The sequence below is a fragment of the Trichogramma pretiosum genome, unplaced genomic scaffold (genome assembly GCF_000599845.2).
Source record: "Trichogramma pretiosum strain Unisexual culture from Peru unplaced genomic scaffold, Tpre_2.0 scaffold58, whole genome shotgun sequence".
NCBI lineage: Eukaryota > Metazoa > Arthropoda > Insecta > Hymenoptera > Trichogrammatidae > Trichogramma > Trichogramma pretiosum.
The window spans coordinates 939,596-960,760 of record NW_019641630.1 but is presented as its reverse complement, the minus strand read 5'-3'; the positions used below and the strand labels follow the sequence as shown (position 1 = coordinate 960,760).

General features: G+C 30.8%; 1 protein-coding gene across 1 annotated transcript; it reads left to right on the top strand.

Moving 5' to 3' along the window:
* Positions 1-2,781: 2,781 nt before the first annotated feature.
* On the top strand, positions 2,782-19,492 carry LOC106658189 (histone-lysine N-methyltransferase 2E). Its single transcript, XM_014380031.2, has 13 exons — positions 2,782-3,173; positions 6,551-6,657; positions 8,512-8,635; positions 9,341-9,488; positions 9,556-9,603; positions 10,240-10,493; positions 10,570-10,874; positions 12,307-12,779; positions 13,223-14,450; positions 15,530-16,549; positions 16,854-17,049; positions 17,565-17,702; positions 18,479-19,492. The coding sequence occupies exons 2-13, from the start codon at positions 6,631-6,633 to the stop codon at positions 18,910-18,912; spliced, it is 4,395 nt and encodes a 1,464-aa protein (XP_014235517.1). The 5' UTR covers positions 2,782-3,173; positions 6,551-6,630; the 3' UTR covers positions 18,913-19,492.
* Positions 19,493-21,165: the final 1,673 nt, after the last annotated feature.

Genomic DNA, 21,165 nt, shown 5'->3' with positions numbered 1-21,165 from the left:
ATAATTAGAAGTTATAATCTGATGTTTCAAGATCCAAGGGAAATATTTACACCACGAGTGTTTCTTTATTATTTTACATGGACATTCCAGATCGCAATGAGGATTCGCAACAATTCTTTAAAAATTTGCGAGTATTCAAAAAAATTCTTCAAGCGTTCAACATTTTTCAAGATTTCTGGATATTACAGCCAATAGAATTTGATTTGAGTTCTTTTGGTATTCGAAAGTAGCCACAAAGTATTCATAGAGTATCCATGAAGGATTTTGAAAGAATTTAGAACATTTCACACGTTTTTAAACAAGTTTTTTCGTAGGAACAACCCTATTTAAGGGGAGGGGGGTAAAGTATTGTTCGCAAAAATTTTCGATATTTTTTTTATTGTCTTATTCGATTCTATATGGGTCAAAATAATACTTTTTTACAAAACCGTGCGCACGTATGTCACCGATCTTGACGCGCTTTTGGTATGTTATAGTACATGGTAAAAAGGTCCCAAAAAAAAATTTTTAGACCCCCTCCCCCCTCCTACCCCCCACTTCCGGTATAAACGTCCATTTTCGATCTATATTTTTTCTGAGGACATGAAGCAATTAAAAAATCTGAAAAAATTCACAAAAATACTTTTCAACAATCCAAACAACCTTGAATTTTTTCAGATTTTTTAAGTGCTTCAGGCCTTCAGAAAAAATCATTGAAAATTTTAAAAATCGAGATACGGCGATATAAGCCGATATAGTAAACGGAAATTTTTTCAGTTTTTTATTGCATTGAAAAACATAACCTCAATTTTTTTCAGATTTTTTCAGATGACCTAACGCACCTTTTGAAGCCAAAAACCGCTTTTTTTTGACGAAAATAATTTTTTTAAAACGGTATGGAGCCTCGAAAAATCTAGAAAAATTTTTTTCTTGTTTTTTTCATCAAAATACATAACCTCAAATTTTTTTCAGATTTTTTAATTGAAGGCGATAGCTTCTAGAGCCGAAAAATGCTATTTTTAACAAAAAAAGGTTCCTAGAACCCGATGGTTCCGGTGAAAAAATTTGAAAATATTTTTTTTGAATTCCTTGACAAATTTTAATAAATTTTGACCGTTTCAGAATTTCGATTGAAGCCTCCTAGCTCAATCTACAGCATCAAAATAGTTTCATCATATCTTAATGTGTCTTCAGAAACGTCTTCAGAATTTTGCGTTAATCTTTGTCCTGCTTTAGATTGAGCTAGGAGGCTTCAATCGAAATTCTGAAACGGTCAAAATTTATTAAAATTTGTCAAGGAATTCAAAAAAAGAATTTTCAAATTTTTTCACCGGAACCATCGGGTTCTAGGAACCTTTTTTTGTTAAAAATAGCATTTTTCGGCTCTAGAAGCTAGCGCCTTCAATTAAAAAATCTGAAAAAATTTGAGGTTATGTATTTTGATGAAAAAAACAAGAAAAAAATTTTTCCAGATTTTTCGAGGCTCCATACCGTCTTAAAAAAATTATTTTCGTCAAAAAAAGCGGTTTTTGGCTTCAAAAGGTGCGTTAGGTCATCTGAAAAAATCTGAAAAAAATTGAGGTTATGTTTTTCAATGCAATAAAAAACTGAAAAAATTTCCGTTTACTATATCGGCTTATATCGCCGTATCTCGATTTTTAAAATTTTCAATGATTTTTTCGGAAGGCCTGAAGCACTTAAAAAATCTGAAAAAATTCAAGGTTGTTCAGATTGTTGAAAAGTATTTTTGTGAATTTTTTCAGATTTTTTAATTGCTTCATGTCCTCAGAAAAAATATAGATCGAAAATGGACGTTTATACCGGAAGTGGCGGGTAGGAGGGGGGAGGGGGTCTAAAAATTTTTTTTTGGGACCTTTTTACCATGTACTATAACATACCAAAAGCGCGTCAAGATCGGTGACATACGTGTGCACGGTTTTGTAAAAAAGTATTATTTTGACCCATATATATTCAAGAGTATTCAGTTAAAATTTTGAGCCAATCGGAGCAAGATCAACCAAGATATGACCTTTTTAATGTCCAAGAAAAGAGGAATGGACCTCAAAATCTTTAAACGCGTTTCCTGAACGATAGCATTTTCAAAGACGGTGTACATCATATCTCAAAAACTTATGGACCAATCTTTTTGAAATTTTACACCGTTATTTATTAACTATTTTACTAGGTATTAACGTCGAGATATTTTCATTTTTGCGAAAATTTTCATTTTTTCCAACAATATTCCGAAGAAACGTGCACTTTTTCGTTTTTTTCCTATTTTTTCAACTTCAAAGTCGAGCCAAATTTTTAAAAATGGAGATATCGGCTCAAAATGAAAAACAGCGGAATTATGTCCATGTAAAAATCTAAAGATATTCTAATCTGAAAATTTTTCGGAACAATTCAGGTGGAAATCTACATAGAATCCACGAAAAATGCACTTATTTCTATGTTGTTTTCATTGTGGGTTTTCTTATGAAAATTTTAATTGTAAGCGGCGAAGGTTCTAAAGGTTAATGAAGATGTACCTTTGACATGATACTAGGGTGACAATACAGTAAGGTATCGCATACTGACACTCTGAAGAAACAAAGGAAAAAAAATTATCGAATTATAATTTTAGTATCTAGCAAGTTTTTTATTAATTTATAAAGTGATTTGGGCTATTGTCCATCATTGTGTTGTAACTATTCCTTGCTTTACTTATAGAGTGACAGTTCATTTTTAAGTGCGGAGACCCTTACGCTAGTCAGGAATAAGCTATTGCTATAAGTATAATAAGGAATTTACAGATAAGGATTCGTGTGCATAAATATGCTGATATATAAATATTCCTTTTAAATTTTACTCACAACTACCTTTAAGTAATTGCTTATTCATGTAGTTATAAACATCAATAAACATCAATATCTATATATTCAGTGTACGAATTTATTAACATCAGAAGATAAACGATTTTAGTGTATAATCGTGCATTTTGAAAATAAAAAATTTGTGTTCGTTTGTTGAAGATTCTCAAGTCGCTCAGTATTAATTTAAACCGCGTTACTAGACTGAAATAAAACGATGTGAATATTTTATGTTTCTTGTAATAAATCGCAAGTGAAGAGTGCATATTTAATGAGCACTGGAAAATCGTCTGTTCAAGATATTTATTAAACACTTCGTTCGTCGTTTATATTACTTATTAACAGGTCAGTTGAACTAAGAGTGTTGTTTGTTTTTAAATGGAACTACTTTAAAGTTTAATTGAAGCATTAAAGCAAATAATGAAAATGATGAAGTGGATTTTGCCTGGTGATGAGTTAGGATGAGAAAACCTATCATTATTTAAACAAGTCTAAACTTATCCTGTAAATAAAGCTATATCAGACTTTGTTAAATAGATTTTACATTCCAATATTCACTGTTATGTAATCCCCATATTTAATAAACAGTTCATCTTTTGAAATACTTATCATATCCAATAAAATCTAGCTATTGTTCCATTGATGCATAGTTTATATTTATTGATTATGATAAGAAAGCCAAAAAAAGAAAATCATAATTTCATTATAAAACGTCAATACCAATTAATTAATAAAATTCAAAGCTAATATAAAACAAAAATGTGGTACCAAAATATTATTCCATAATTTGATACGCAATGAATTTCTAAATACTGTTAGCAGAAAATGTTGTAAATCTTGTTGTTTCTAAATTAGTTAGGCACCCTTTTAGTTTTAAATTACTGAAATTGTATATATTCAAGTGTCAATTTTTGAAAAACATTTTCATCATTTTTCTAAAAATATAAAGTTGTTGTTTTTTCGAGTGATGTTGTAGTTTGAAGTGACTGTTCATATTACAGAAATGTATCGAAAAATTTATTAAATTCATTGCTACAAATTTAAAAAGATTTCAATGTTGAAAATTTTGTTATTTACTGAAAAAAAAATTCAATAAAATTAGTATAAATCCATTCTATACCTTTTTTTATTTCGTTTTTATTGCTTATCTCGATTATAATTAGTACAACATGCCATAACTATAAATTGATTTATTAGTAATTCATATTTGCAATTGATATTATGTCTTATAAAATGTCATTATTGATTGATAATCAAAGTTATAAACAATAATATTATTCTAAGATTTCATTGGTTTCTTTCAATTTCCATTATTCTATCTGTCAGAAGGTTGAATAATTAAGATAAAATTTTAAACAAAATCAATCTTGATAATATTAGACTGTTATAATGTTTTAGACTTAATAATATATTGAAAGACATACAATTGGTTTCAACTTATTACATTTTAATTTGTCTTGCTGCAATCATTACATGGTTATTACAATTTATACTTTTGGCTTTGAAACAATAATAGAACCAAACCTTATATGTGGTAAAAGTCAAGTCAAAATTGTATAATAGTTATATCTTTAAATATTTATACTTTTATTCAATGTTTCACTATTTATGCTTTCATATATTTAACATTTTTTCTTTCATTGTAATAAATTTGAGGTTATCATTTCTCAATTTATTATGTACTAAATCAATAAAAAGAAAAAAATTATTCAAATCAAATAGGTTATGATTAGCAAGATATCTATTTCCAATATTTTTCAATGTCAATGTGATAATGTATTTTCATGATAAAAATTAAACATATCATGTAATGAATGAACTTTGAACAATTCTCAATATTACATCATATTGTGACATATAATCCTTAATAATTTATAAAGTAGATAATAATATTAAGTAGATATTAATTAATGCTAGTTGATAGTAGCTATTTATTAATTTTTAATTGTCACTATTCATGTCCTAATAATTCTTTCTGGTTTTTTCCTCATTTTCATGAATATTCCAGGTTTTGATTCTTTATACATCCTGTCAAATTGTGTCCATTGATTTTCTGATTACATCACTTAAAGAAAGGTGTATTTTGATCCATGAAAAACATATTTCAATTTGAATAATTTGAGTAGTATGAACAATCTTATTTTTATACTTTTATGCTACTTTTATATTTTCAAGGGGATTTGTGATTATAAACATGATTTTTGAGGACCAATTTATATACCTCATCAAATCTCATATAAAATCATGATTCAAAAAAAATTTTTCATATTTGCACCAGAAAAAAGCTAAATAACAATCAGTAAATGATAAATTCAACTTTGAGCTCCTATAGGTTTATAAGGGATGGACTTAGAGGGCTGAGATTTTCAAACATTTTAGTTGTCACTGTATTCTTTAATACTACTTTCTTTTTTAGTTTTAATGATATTTTTTTTAGCATCACATGCTTGTTATGGAATATTCCATATGACAGAATTATCGATAAAAAGTATAAAACACCTTAAAAATTATTTATTAACCTTACTTGTTAACTAAATAAACTATTTGATGTGAAACTTCTTATCGTTCGTTGGGTAGGGGAAGTGAATCCGTGAAAAACAAGCGAGCGAGAAAATGAGCGTAACAATCGCAGGTCCTAAGTCTTACTAGCGTCATGTACCTCTGTCTCTTTTGCTCGTTCGCGTTTTAAGTGTTCTTGCGTGTTGCTCGGGCAAATAAAAAAATATATATACTATATTTAGCTTGAATCTTTGTATAGGTTTATTATTAACTTCTTATCCATTTAATTTTATAGTTAAAGCACGAAAAAAAAGTTCGGTCCCGTGGTGTTGGCAGCCATACATTGGGTTGGATGGTAGATTTCGATAAAATGCCACTCAAATTGCAAAAAGGCACTTGAAGAATTTTTAATTGATAAATTTCCAATCTTCAATGGGTCTCACCATTTTTTGCAGTCGATTGATAACACATTTTAGTACCCACGACAGTGCTGCCCTCTGACGGTCAAAGTGATGTCACAATAGGGACATTTATGATCGAAATAATAACATTTTCAATGTGTAATTTAAAAATGGACCTGAGTGAAAGGCATTTCAAAAAATATTGTTGTACGATCTCGTGCCATGGGGACACTTTTCGGCCCAGGTATTAGGACCCTCGCTGCGCTCGGGACCTAAACTGCGCCGTGCCAAAAAGTGTTACTTATGGCACTTGTACCGTAAAATACTATTTAAAGCTTGGAAGCAAAATATAATGCAGCTTTTTTTTTAAATTAGAGAACCTATTGCTCCCAATTCATGTTTGGGTAAGAGTGATTCGATAATAAGAAAAAAATGTCAATAGAATTGTTACCGCACATCTTACATACAGATTGAAATCACCTATTAATGTAGCATCACTTTTGGTCCTGCTTTATTTCTTGGAGCAAATAACGATTTCATACGTCAAAATATGATTCAGCGCCTCACTAATTTTCATACTACGTACTTCAGATTAGTTTATACGACATGCAGGTACTACGTTTTGTTGTGCAAAATCGCATGCGCAATATTCCTTTTCGCTGCGATGATTTCGAAAACGTGTTTGTTGTTTTAAGGATAAGAAAACTAGAGAGTGCTTAGTATAGCATGCTAATCAAATTAAAGTACTTGTACCAAAATTAAAATTTGAAATAAAAATTGATACTAGCTCCATGAAATATTAATTGAATATTTTATTTTCAGAATTTTCAATGGAATCAAGGCGAAAAAAAATGTGGATTTTCCGGCGTGAGAATTGTAATTGATCCTAATCAAACTAATTAATGATAAAGATGCCTCTTCTTCACAAGGTAAATAAAGAATTTTATAATGAATTAAGGAGGCTGTAGCGATGCAAGGTGGTTTTGTATTGGAACGCTGTATGTGCAAGGCTAAATGAGTTACGCAGCGTACAGCGTTAGTATAACAGAACGTAGGGAAAATGTGTTGGACTCTTAATATCTTTTTTATTTGCCTGGAAACGCCCATTTATAATTATATCATTCGAAAGCTAATGAAATTTCCTATTACATATTTTAATTTCATTAACTTCTAAAGTGATTTGAGCTCACAGTACACTAAAAACTGCCACTTCACATTTGATTCAATGTTAAATAGCCAAAACTTTAAATTTCTTCATTTCCCAAATTTGCATGGAAACCCCAATTTTTTTTTACCAAAAATCTTGTAAATTAATGAACTATCATTGGTTTAAATTTCACTTCGATCTAAAGTTTTTTTCATTTTCGCTACAGCCTCCTTAAATGACTAATAAGTAAATTGATTAAAATATTTACCGAAAACACACTCGGCAACAAAATTATCGCAACAAAAAAATCCATCGAAATTTTGTCGGTTTTCAAATGCTTCTATCTAGGGCTAGATTTATCGTATCAACACGATTTTTTTAATTTCTTGGAAATTTTGTCCTCTTTAAATCCATATATATTACGATAAGATTCGAGTTAATGTCGAGTTTCCAGTAGTATTTGAGCGTGACACTAAAAATTACTGAAAAAAATTGACTGAACGTTTACCAGTATCACAGTAATTTTTCTATCGAAATCTAACATACACCATCGCAAAGTACTGTTTTGAACGAGTAATTTAAAAAAAAGACCTCTCTACGATTTTTTAACGCCGTGTAGGTCGTTTTGAAGGTACCATTTAAAGTACGTAAAATCCCTCGTTTAGCTGAAATCAAGACGATTTTCTGGGCATTTTGCGTACACAAATCGACCTACAGGGCGTTAAAGAAATCGTAGAGAGGTCCTTTTTTTTAAATTACTCGTTCAAAAGAGTACTTTGCTATGGTGTTTGTCAGATTTCGATAGAAAAATTACTGTGGAACTGGTACATATTCAAACAGTCAATTTTTTCAGAAATTTTTAAATAAATATAAATTTCTCAAATACTACTGGTAACTCAAGGAGGTAGGTAGCGGATTAGCGGACCCGATGCCATTGGCAGGGAACGTCGGCCTTACCGGCGCAGAGCTGACCCCAAGGGGCTGCTCGGTGAAGCTAATTGCCTCAACCCGATGCTGCGGCAGAGATCGTCGGCTTAACCGGCGAGGATTGTCGCCAGTGTACAAGGCGAAATATCCGGAAAGAGGCTGTACGGAGTGAACTATGCACCGATGCGCCAGTAGGCGCAGAGAGTGTCAGCCTTACTGACATGGCTAGTACCGGAGACGTTCACTTAGTGCACGCAGGAAAGATAGAGGTAGGAAATGGTGTGGCAATACAGCCCCACACATAGGTGGTGAGTGGGTGGCCCCGGTTTCTAGGCCAAGTAGGCTGAAGCCGTAACCGACCAGAATCTATCTATCTATCTACTACTGGTAACTCGACATTAACTCGAATCTTATCTTAACATATATGAATTTAAAGAGGACAAAATTTCCAAATTTTTAAAATTTGAAGAACTGAGTCAACTCGATTAAAAACTGAGCTCAAAATTTTGATTTTTGAGCAAAAAAAGCAAGTTTTCGATTTTTTTTAGCCGTGTTACCATTTTTTGAGGTCCAAAACTACGGAACAAATCGCTTTAGAAGCCAACAAAATAATCAAGCCTTTTCGTCGTTAATCATTATATAAGAGGGTGTATGAGTTAAAAAAAAATGTTTTTATTTTTTTTAATAATTAAACTTATTTGAATTTCAGCACCTAGAGAGTATATTGCAGGATCATAATTATGGAGCACCTCTTCCTCGCACCATATCGTCCACTGAATCTAACTATGCTACGCATGAAACAAACAAAGATTTATCTGACTCATCTGATAGAGGTAACATTCATTAAATATTAACAATTAAACTTTATAATACACTTTATAATTATTCAAGAGAGGTTTAATTTATTTTATTAGTTTTTTACTATAACATTTTCAAATATATTAAAAAAAATAAAAAAATTTAATTCTCTTATTAGATCGCTTGATTATTACGTGTAATGACTTCATGATAACCCACTCACTATTGCTCAATTTTTTTTTCGTTTTCCTTCACTACGATTAGTTACTCACAAAGTCAAATATGTGAATAAAGAGATCCAGTACATTTACTCATGTAGCTGCATAACAGCAACCAGAGCTATACTTTTCAGTCTGTCAAAACCGACAACATATTTCCTTTATTATTCTCCTTTAAAAATGTTTCCGATTACGGCTTGTAATGAGTCCTGGATGTTAGGATCTATGAACTTTATGAAAAAAAGTAGGCCCTTTTTTCTTATATTAATGACCAGTAGGTTAATAAGAAGGGTAATTATGTTTTGTTGACTTTTGATATGGACCACCAAATCAGATCTGATTAGATCTTCGTTGTAGTAGGATTTTTATTCTTATTGAGAATTTTTTTAGTTAATGAAGTTTGGTACTTGTTGTTTGTGCTATTACCTGCAAAACCTATAGTTCTTATTCAGATGATACTTAATATACAACTGATTTTTTACTGTACATATATTGTAAAAATTTTTTTACTTTAATTTGCAGCTAATATAAAAAATTCAACTGAAGACGATGCAAGTAGTATTATTAGTATCGAACTCGGATATGAAGTTGAACCAGAGGGAGAAGAAACCGAAACTGCTCCCGAAGGGGAGGGGGAAGAAGGTGGTGACGGCAATACTCGGTGTATATGGTAAAACAATATTTTTCATTAAAAATTGTACATATTCAAATGTAATAATGTTACCAATCATTTTTAGTGATTTCGAGCATGATGATGGTTACATGATATGTTGCGATCGATGTTGGTAAGTTACCCTTGATACTATACATTATTTTTAAGCGTTGATATTATATTTTGATTGCCAATATTTCTATATTAAAGTTATTAATTTTTCTAAGTTGAAAATACTAGAGCATAAAAATGAAAATAATAACAAAATAAACATTTATTTGAAACAATATTTATTGGTCAATGCAGTTTATATAATGTTTGGGTAGGTTTTGGTGGAGGTTGTCAGTGTTGCCGACAAAGTATCGATGACAGCTATATTAGAACTAATACCTTTCATATACGTTTCACAGTGTCAATTTCTTAATCGAGTTTTAATAATATTTATATTAGTGGGATTATCAAGTAGTGTATAATGCAAAAAATGAAATAGTTTGAGTTCGGGTTTACCATCAATGTCAATGAAATCTATCCTCCATCAATTATGAGAAAACAAATTTGTTACAAGTATTTACTAATTATAAGATTACGATAGAAATTCTGTTGGATAATTTAACTTGTGTTTGAAATATGCTTTTAAAGTTTTTTTCGTAACTAATTTTCCATTTACTTACTTAGTTGAAACACATTCAAAAAAATTTCAAAGTAATTCAATAATAAATTTTTTTATTTCATAAATACGATTAATGAGCTCGAAAATTCCCTTTTACAGCGTCTGGCAACACGTGGATTGCATGGGAATTGATAAATCAAACATTCCTGATGAGTATTTATGTGAAGTTTGTTGCCCTAGAAAAGTAGACCGATCTCGCGCTCGATCTTTGCAAATGCGAAAACGTGAAGATCTTTTTACTACAGACCTTTCGTCAGATGGTTCTACTGACAATTCACATGTGGAAAATAAAGCGTCTGATAGTTCTAAAAAGATTGAATTATTTTCGCTTGAGAGGAAAAATTCAGATGAAGGTATGGAAGTATTTTGTATTCATTGTCAATATATAAAATTAAATTGTACTAAAGATTCATACTATTTTTGTTTTAGAATGCCATTTAAAACCTTATCAAAACAGGCATAAACATTTCAAAAAATTTAAAAGAGAAAAATCAGTAAATTCGGAAAGCAAAAAGTTGAATGTTATATCAAATATAAAGTCTGATGAAGAGGAGATATCAAACCCATCGATTGATACGTATAAAAAGGCAACAATAAATCAATACAGTATAGAACTGAAAATGAAAATTTCTGGTTTCAAAACGGATAACTCACAAAGTGAAATAGATTACGAAAATCTTAGCGATTCTAATGTAATTCTTTCTTCTTCAACTTTTGAAGGAAGAACTTTTAAAGTAAGTACACAGTTCAATAAACTACTTTCAAAAATAATTTTTCTTCATACCTTGGCATGAAGAATAATCCAATACACAACCTGGGTAAAATGAGAGAAGAAAGGAGGACAAAATCTCCAGCGACAATGTCTCCGCGACTAAATCTCGGGGACAAAATCTCCGTCGATTTTTTTTAAATTTTTTAATGTTTTTAGCTATCTATAAATATTACTTTATCATTTTAATGGGTTATTTTGGGTTATTTTGTGATATTTCGTGATATCAGCCCCCGGCTTCGCCTCAGGTGACAATACATGTGGTTTGAGACATTCTTTACTTTTACGCCCTTGTTTTTTAGTATTATATATTGTGCAATAAATTAAGAGTACTTCTTTTTACAGCTAAAATATCCGTTAAAATACTTCATCACAGCTTTCTTCACAATTAGTTACTCTTTCGCAACGGGGCAATATATTTATCAGCATTCACAATCCCACCGTACTTTGTCATCGGTCCATGGCAATATAAACGAAAATTTCGCAAAATTTTCCATTAATACTATTATATTAGCCGGTGAGAATGACATTATATCGTTACCGTGCAGCCGGTACCTCATGGTGTACATTGAGGCCATGTTAAGATTTGATGAACAACTTGGAATCGTTAGCGATAGGTAAATAAAGGTTGCAATCTTGGCTTGGCACAAAAAATTGGAGGACCAATAAGCAGTCAACGCAAACTTTACTTGTGCGACGTTGAGCCCAATTTGTATTCGCGAGAGCTCGGAATTATTCATGAAAGTAGGTTCGTTCACTTGAGGACAGGTATTTCTTCTATATTTAAATGACTTGTGAATATCAGTGTAATTACGGTAAAAGGCCAAATTTTATTAAGTTGAAATATTGTATCGGTTGTACAATTAGTGATCTTGAATTATGATGGTTGGTGTTTTGCGTACTTGTTCGCTAATACTCTAAAAAGAGGCCTGGTCAGACATTGCAAGTGTCTGTGTTCGTGTTTGAATGGGGGTTGTTGTATGAGTGAATTTGATATACGTTTACCTTATTCGGCGGCGTCTTGTGAGAGTCGAACGACGTACCTGGGCGGCTCGTACCTGTGTAGCTTCGCGTTGTAAGTCAACGTGCACAGAATTTAGGGGTGGGATATGAGAAATGAAAAGAACTCTATGTCTCAGTTTTCGGCATCTAGCAAAATTGAAGTAGAACCTAAAGCTTGGAGTTATATGTTCTCGTTGTGAACTTGGCCAACGGTATTCAACTATATGGAGTAAAACCTAATACAGCTAGTTCACAATGAAATTTGGATTAGGAATTTTTTAACATTCTTATGAGTCATAAATTAAAATAAAAAAGAAAACTAAATGAAGTTTTTAATAAATTTGTGATGCTTCTTATTTTTTGTCACAAAATCGAATCATATTTTTATTTTTCAGTGTTTGAAAGCTAATCAGGATTTGGAAGAGGGTACTCCAATAATTGAACTATGTGGAAAATATATACTAAAGTCGGAATTAGATAATCTGCATCCACGTGGTTACAATCAACCAAATCCCGATACTTTACCTTTTATGTTTTTCTATCATTTTCAAAAAGACGACGTCGAAGTATGCGTTGATATGCAAACCTACGGAAATGAAGCTAGATTTATTCGTCGCAGTTGCATTCCAAATGCTCAAATAAAACACAAAATTAGAAAAAGACTATTGCACTTATATATTGTTGCTATTTCGCCAATCCAAAAAAATACAGAAATCACAATAGGACATGATGGATACGAAGCTTATTCCGAAATATTTAATACCACTTCAAGACAGATATCATGTGCGTGCAATAATTTTGAAAAATGTAGCTTAAGACAAACTCAAACGGATGATACTTTTTATAAAAAACTAGATAATAATCAAGAGTAAGTATTAAAATGTTTAGGTAATATCTTTTTCATACCAGTAGCCTGAAAGTGACTACTTTCCTGCCACTGTGCTAAGCGGGAAGAGTGATTTTTGCGCCGCTGAGTAAAATATCATACAAACGCCTAAGCCGCAAAAAAGAAAGCTCCGGAACACGTGTTCAGCTAATGACTCGTACTCTGCAGCAATAATATACAATTATCCTCTATTTTTATCATTCCTAAAACTAACTCTTTTTTACTAAAGAATACTTTTTTTAATAAGTAAGTTCAGAGTTACTTATCGGTATATTTGTCATTGTACAGAAATTGATCTTGTTTTTACCTAAATTAAATATTTTTTTCGTAGTAATATACACATATTCTTCACAAAACATTATATTTTACAATTCATTACTCGAGAAAACTGATATTTACTAATTTTCTAATATTTTTTATATTAGGAATTTGTGTAAAAAGGAATGGAAGAATAATTTTTCAAGGCAGATTCAAAAACAAATGCGTCAAACTATAAGGTCTGATAAAATCAAGGAAAAAAGTAGCCACAGAAATGCACACATGTTCACAAAAAAGAGTAAAATTATAGGAAATGAAATTAATCGCAATCGTAAATTGACTACAAATTCGCAATTAAAAATCAGTCTTAATACACCAGAAATGACGATTGATACTAAACATAAAAAAAAAATGACTCGGGAAGAACGCAAACTTGAAGCTATTATGAAAGCGTTTGAACGTCTTGAAAAAGCAGAACAACGAAAGCAAGATGCTTTAACTCGCCAAATTTGTAGAAAAAAACCAATCGAATTTCATTCTCAAGGTAAAAATAGTGATTGTAAAAATGTTGCTGGCTTACCAAATCTTGTATCTCATCGAAGTAAAAAGAAATCTCGGAAGAATTTTAGTACTAATTTCATTTCAAATGAAAATCTCAATTCAACAGAATCAGATCTAACATCTGGAGACGAACACAGCAATATAAATGAACAGAACATTATGAAACCAACCGCTGAAATTTTGTCTGATGATAATTTGAAAAATGATAATCATAATGCTTTAACGGATTCAATAATAAAAGTTGAAAATGAAAGATATTTAAAATCGTCAAAAAAACGTTTGTTTCGCGACAAATTTAAACATGAAAATTTTGAGGAAAATATGAATCAACTTAATTCTTCGCCAACATCAGTATCGTCGACTTATTCATTAGCGGATTCTGCCGTGAAACCTTTAAGTTCAGAAAATAAAATTGTAGATAATAAAAAAAAATGTATAAACGATTGGCTTTTGGAATCATCAATTAGAGATAAAAAAAATGAAGTTGTAGAGGTATTAAGTCCAAATTATCATGAAACACAAAATTTAGCTTCTTTGGCTGAACTCGCAGAAACATTAGAACCAAGTGTAAAAGTATTCGATTCTTCTCAAAATCTTCAATCATCAAATCAAACCATTGATCCACTCAGCGTTTCAGCTAAAAAGCGTTGGCTTCGTCAAGCTATATCTGAATCACCACAGCAAAGCATTGAATCTAATAGTTCGCCTCTTATGGTCGCACCACCAAAGAAAAGACGAACAGCCCGAGAAAATTTATTAACAGAAAATTACTCATTACCAAAAACTGCTCCAATCACAGATCACAATGACGATCACGTGGAACAATTCAAAAAGGTAATGTCAAATATTATACATTTATAAATATGGAATGTATCACGTCAACCTTGCTTGTCCAAAAAATGAAAGAAACTAAGTATCTTTAAAGAGCACTTACTGAGTATAAAGTATTGAGTAAAGTACTCTTTAAGAGTCTTCAAATTTGTTGAAAAAATTATTTTCATGGCTTTAAAACCCCCTCAAATATTATGTTAAAATAAAATATATTTCCAATGTCTGTCAAATTGATCAAAATTGACATACATTGTACACGGAAAAACTTTTGACCATGTTTCACGCTCGAATACATAGAGATACATTCGCGCTCTGAGTCGAGCACAATTCATGTTCAGTCTCGAGTGCGAAACGCCCTCGAGTTCTGTCTAGTACTAACTATGATCGTAAGCTGAGCGACAAGGCCCCAGCGTGATTCACGCTCAGTCTCGAGGCTGAATCGCGCTCAGTGCTGGTGACGAAATGAGTTCAGTAAAACTCGTGTGTGATTCGTTTTCAGAATTTTAGCTTGAAAGTTTTTCCGTGTATGTTCTTTCGAAGACTAAAATTAAATTTTTCCTGAAAGTTAATCTTTCGCCAGCCGAAAGACACAGTTTGACTTATTGCGTGCCACTCACTTAATTTTAGGAAAGTTGTATTTCAGACTTTGGAAAATTAATTTTCAATATTGGCCTAATCGGAGAAAATGAACGAATTTGTTTTTAGAGTTTCGTGCTATTTTTTTATTTTTGCGGGGTTTAAAATTTGTATATACAACTTGAGAAGAAACATATCAATTCGTTTTAAAAGAATAATTCCACCTCAGAAATTATTATTCAACCATTTTTTTTTATTCACCCCAGCAAATCAGAATAAAATCTAAAAAAAAAACAAAATCTAACTTAGAGCCTCTATAGATCCATAAATGTAACCTACAAGGATTAAATTTTAGGAATTATCATTTTTCAATGTACATCTTAAGCGTATGAACTTAATTTCATTTTCATTTTTTGGACTATGATGGTACTACGGCTCGTGGTACTAGCATATTTTTAAATTTAAGACATGATTTCCCTCAATAATAATAATTTTATTTATTTTAGGGTGATTGCAATGAAAATCAGGAAAAAATTAAGAAAGAAAAATGCACCACTGAATTGGAATTTAATAGTTGCAATAGCATTGACCAATCGATTTTTTTTGATGTCAATAAAAACGACGATGTCAAGCCTCAATGTCATGAAGGCGATGAGCTTTCAACGATAAATAATATACAGAAATGTGATAATAATCTTAACAAAACGAATATAAAATCAGAAACTCAGGTCGTAAAAAAAGAAGATGCAAAAAATGATTTTATTCATACTCTTCGACTAAATCATTTTAGTACTGATACGGAAAGTTCTGAAAAATCGATTTTATCAACCGATTATGTGCAACACGATAGTAAAACTTATGAAAAACAAGAATTAAATAATAAACTTATTTCGTTGGAGGGCTGTGAGATCAAAAAGGAAAAATCTGAACTTCAGCTATCGCAGGAATTGCAGGTAGAAGATGAAAAAAAAATTAACTTTGATTATTCAGAAAATTCGAATGTGTTCGAGGATTTAGAAGAGTCCACCACTATTAACAATACTTTCAATTGTGAAACAATTGTTCCGAAAGACGAAAATCAAACTTTGCCTATTCCTCCTTTGAGCGAAAGGATTAGAAAAAAGTTTAAGAGAAAATCAACTGAAACAAGTGCTGATAATATAAGACAAGATTTAATACAATGTTCAAATACTAATGACAAAATTGATTGTAAAAACATGAAAGATATTTCATCAGCCTTGCGTGAATTATTAGAAATACAAGTTGAAAGTTCTGAAACTGTCCCATCACACCAATCTCATCGAGAATGCTATGAAAAGTGTAATGATATCAAAGAAGTTATGGCAGCGAACATCGAAACTCCCAAGCCACTAATTTCACCTCAACGTTTAGAATTTGAAAACCAAGAAATACGACCCGTAATTAAAAAGACACCTAAGGATCCTAGAACAGCAGTACCTAAAAATCTTGTTGCTCCGAACGTACTCAGTAAAAATGAGTCATTGAAAGTAGCAGAAAAAAGAAAGGTAAATGAGATACTACTCCAAATTTTAGAATTAGAAAACAATGATAATTATTAATTTTATTTTTCCAAAAGCAAAGATTTTCCTGAGTAGAATCAACCCTACGCTATTTCTACGTTTTTTTAAAATATTCAAATCGACAAAAATTAAATCTATTGTTAAATATATTTCTCTCAATATTTCAATTAAAAATTTAATTTTTGGTTGGCTTCAATATCCCCATAATAGTTACAAAGTACAAATAATTTTTTATAGTGTAGTTTTGTAATTATTCTAATTTTAACATGCACTGCCTTTTTTGTTATAGCTGTCTATATCTGAATATCGACAACGGAAACAGACAGTTAAGGTTTTATTACCTGAATCCAATGTTTCTTCAAGTAAGAAACCACTTTTGAATGAAGCTATTGACACTTTTTGTCCAAACTCTGTTAAAAGTTTTGATGAAGATAATGCAAGTGATTCTCTACTAAAAAATGAAGATAAAACAATCGAGAAGAAAAGTAAGTTTCAACATATATTTCTTTTTTAGAAAAGACTCATGATTGTTAACGGTTTTACATTCGAAAAAGTCAAGTGCTCTTATGATGTTCTTTTGAAATCACCATCAGTACTCTGTGTAAATTGAACATTTTTGGTTCTATGAAAATTCTATGAAATTGAAAATGGGATTTTTTTTAGTTTAATATTTATAAAGAATTGAAAATCATCTACAAAGGTCATTTTTCATTTGATGAATTGTATATCCATTTTCTAAGAGAATTGATCTTTCATAAAGTTACGTGAAAACTAAAATTTACTGCGAGTATGCTGTTACTGACAATGGTTTTTTGTACTGTTAGCAATTATTTATCAAAAAACCTTTTAGTATCAGTGGTTTCTGGTACCGATTACTTAGCATATCGCCTGATTGACTTATCTGAGGCACTAAGCAATTTGTTGTACGAGCGTACGAGGAGTCGACTCTGTATACTAACATCATCTCTTATAACTTATTATCATTTAAAATTTTTTTCAGGTATAGATGATGATACTATTGGATGGTCAGCTGCTCCTACTTTAGTCGAAAGACAACGTGAAAATCCCACTAGACGTCTACGTCGTGAATTTGGATTATTTTCTAGTAAAACAAATGGAGAACCGTTGCAAAATATTGGTATGTACCTTGTTTCTTGAGATATTTCATTTTCTTTACTTCACAAACGAGTAGTATATAACGTATGTATAATAATTATGTCGTTCTATTACTATGACATCAAATGTTTAAAACACCTTAAATAGTTATTTATGCAACAAGTGCCCAAAAGGCGTTTTTGGGCACTGGTGTGCGATAAAATTTCGGGTATTTTGTGAAATGCCATGCTTGTCATTTATGCACTTTTCGCTTTCTATTGCATAAAATTTTGTATGCAACAAGTGCCCAGCTTTTTCCGCACAGTGTGCGCAAAATAAGCCACTCGTGCCGGCGTAGTCAATACTCGCGCTCACAAATCAACCCATTCGTGCCGGCGTAGCCAGCACTCATGTCTTGTTTCTTTGCCCTCGTACTGACTGACGCCAGCCCTCGTGCACACACTGTGCGCAAAAACGCATTTTGGGCACTTGTTGCATAATAGTACATTACGTCACTCGTGCGAGAATCACCACGAGCACGAGTAACGTATACTATTTTTTATCACGAGATGCGGGAAGTTTTTATTTCCCGCACGCTGGGATAAAAAATAGTATACGCACCTATAAAGTGAAAAAATTTTCGTAACGTAAATCATTTCTAGTAACGTATTACTACATAATAATTCGTAATAATACCCAACGTACATACTATTATTTTTAATCGATCGACAATAAACCCTTATTTAATAATTAGTTGACTAAATCACACTTCCATATATATAATTAATTGATATTAAGTATAATCAATATGTTAATCAGATTTTTCAGATGTTGATGCTTATCATCAAGAAGATATTTGGAATTCAAACTGCATACAAATCAACAATATGGATTCAACGAATCATGTTGACGAACAAACATCAAAATTTTCTAACATGGTATCGTGCAACGAAAAAGAAAGCATTCTTGATCAAACTTTACTCTTAAAACATCAAGGTACTCCATCTTCAGAGAATGGATATAATATTGTAAAAACTAATCAAACAAACAGATTACCTCAAGCTCCTCCAGGGTCTAATCCTTACCCACCCACAGTAACTAATGAAACTGACATTCTATCTAATGTATCGAGTATAAAAAGTGACAAGGAACAGTTTCGAATATTAAAATCGTCAATAATGCATGCTGAGACATCGGTTGAATTACTTTCAGTTCCTGATCCAAATTCAAAAAATTCCCAGGTTTCACGCTAAAAATAACTGGGTTATTACATTACTTAAAAACATCATAAATTAAATAATAGTCAGAATATTTTATAGTCTAGTTTTTATTCTACTGTATTATCAGTAGAACAAACAACTTATAAACTGTTGAATTTCGTGTAAGGCATGAATTTATAAGTATGGCTAATTTTCTGTCCAACTGACTGGGCCGAAAAATTTGTTCAGCAAACATAATGAACATATATTGTTTTTCATGTCTCCAGTGCCCAAAATTTCTTCAAAATTCTATCAACTTTAGCAACCCAAATTTGAAGTTTTAAAAAGTTCTTAAATAGCCCATTAGATTCTCGATCCAAGAATAACATTTTTAAGATTGTTAGCGTTATTATAAATCATTTGGATATATTTTTTTAGCAGATTAGTACAGTTCAGATTTAGTTGGATCACTGTGATAAAATTTTTTCCAAAATACACATTATCAAAATATTGTAATTCAAAATATTGACTTTGGATCATTTTTCCACTAATAATTTGTACAATTTAAAAATAAATGATTTTATATCACTGCGTGGCATAAGTTCACATTTATGGCACGCTTTTCGGTGGCATAAATGTGAACTTAGCTCAGTGCTATAAAATGTACGATACTCGTGACATAGGGGACACTTTTCGGCTCGCTGCGCTCGGGCCCTAAACTACGCCATGCCAAAAAGTGTTACTTATGCCACTAGTATCGTAAAGTACTAAAAATTGTTTGTAGAATCAATATCCAAACAAACTCAATTCAAGCAAAAATTGTTCAATTTTACTGTTATCATAAAATGTATTTTTAAGAAACTTACATGAGGGTTTTAAGAAAAAAAAAAAAAAAAACATAACAAACGTCTAGGGCATTGATGACATAAAAAACGAAGTGTAACTCATGGCTTATAAAAAAAAGAATTTGGTGCGGTCGATTTGACAAAAAGTCAGTCACATATATGTATATATATAAATATCTACCTAATATAAATATATATCTCTTACATTTATATATATCATCTAACTGACGAACAGAAAATTTCCTTTTAATTTTCTAGAAAATCCTTCGAAGTTTTCAAAACATGAGAAAAATTTTGTTAACAATTTGGGCAAACTTAATTAAAATACGCGCCGCTAGGTGGTTAAAGATTTAATTAAAACACGTCCGTAGATCATATCAAATTATCGGAAAAATTGCGAGTTATGTATTTTTATAAGAGAAAAAAAAGAATATTTCTTGGGTGCGTTAGAATTACATTACAGCTAATCATTTTTTGAAATTTTTAGTATTTCATAAAACTCTGACGAAAAAAATATAGGGCGTTATGGATTGTTAAATGGTTCTTGGATGAAATTTTCAAGGATTTAAAATTAAATATGTTTCCGGAATCGGTATAGAAAGAAAATAGATTATGTTATTAATTTACGTTCGCCTTGCGACACGTGTTTTAATTATACATACTTGACCGAATTTGTCACCAATTTTTTTGAAAACTTTGAAAGAACATCTAAGTGAATTAAAAACAAATTTTTGTTAGTCAGCCTAATTCATATACGAAAAAATATATATATATATATTGTACAATCAAATGAATATATTTCAAATTTCTCATTACTGATACCAAATGTAAGTTTATCGCGTCTAAGAAAATATTGAACATGATTAGTGTTTGAAGCAATTTTCCTCCTAGTATATTTTAAATCATCTACGATTATTTTACGCTTATTTCATGTATCAAATTATTTTCATTTACTCATTATTTGATAACATTATCTTAGTGGTAACTGTCATATAATAATATATCTATAAATAAAATGAATTTTCAAATCTGTATTAGAAAATAAGAAAAAATGTTCAAATTTTTACTATACTTCGAATCATGTGTCTAGTTTTATTTATTTTCTAATACAACCAGTACAGTTATTGTAAATAAAAACTTCTAAATTATATTGTAATACATCTTATAAACATTTTTTCAAAAGTTTTTATAGGGACCTGAACAAGAGCATAGTGAAGGTCAATATAAAACTTTTCAAGACACGCTTTGGATGAAAATTTAGAAAATAATATGTTTGTAAAGTTAAGAATTTACACTTACTTGGGTATTTACTTAATGAAATATGCCCTCAAACTTCAAAGATATTTCAGAAATCTTGAAAAATATTTTTCATTTACTCAATTTTTTGTACAGATCTTTTGTATTAATCTTTTAAGTCAGAAAATAGACTGAAAATTAAAATTTATGTGTGGTATGTGGTCTT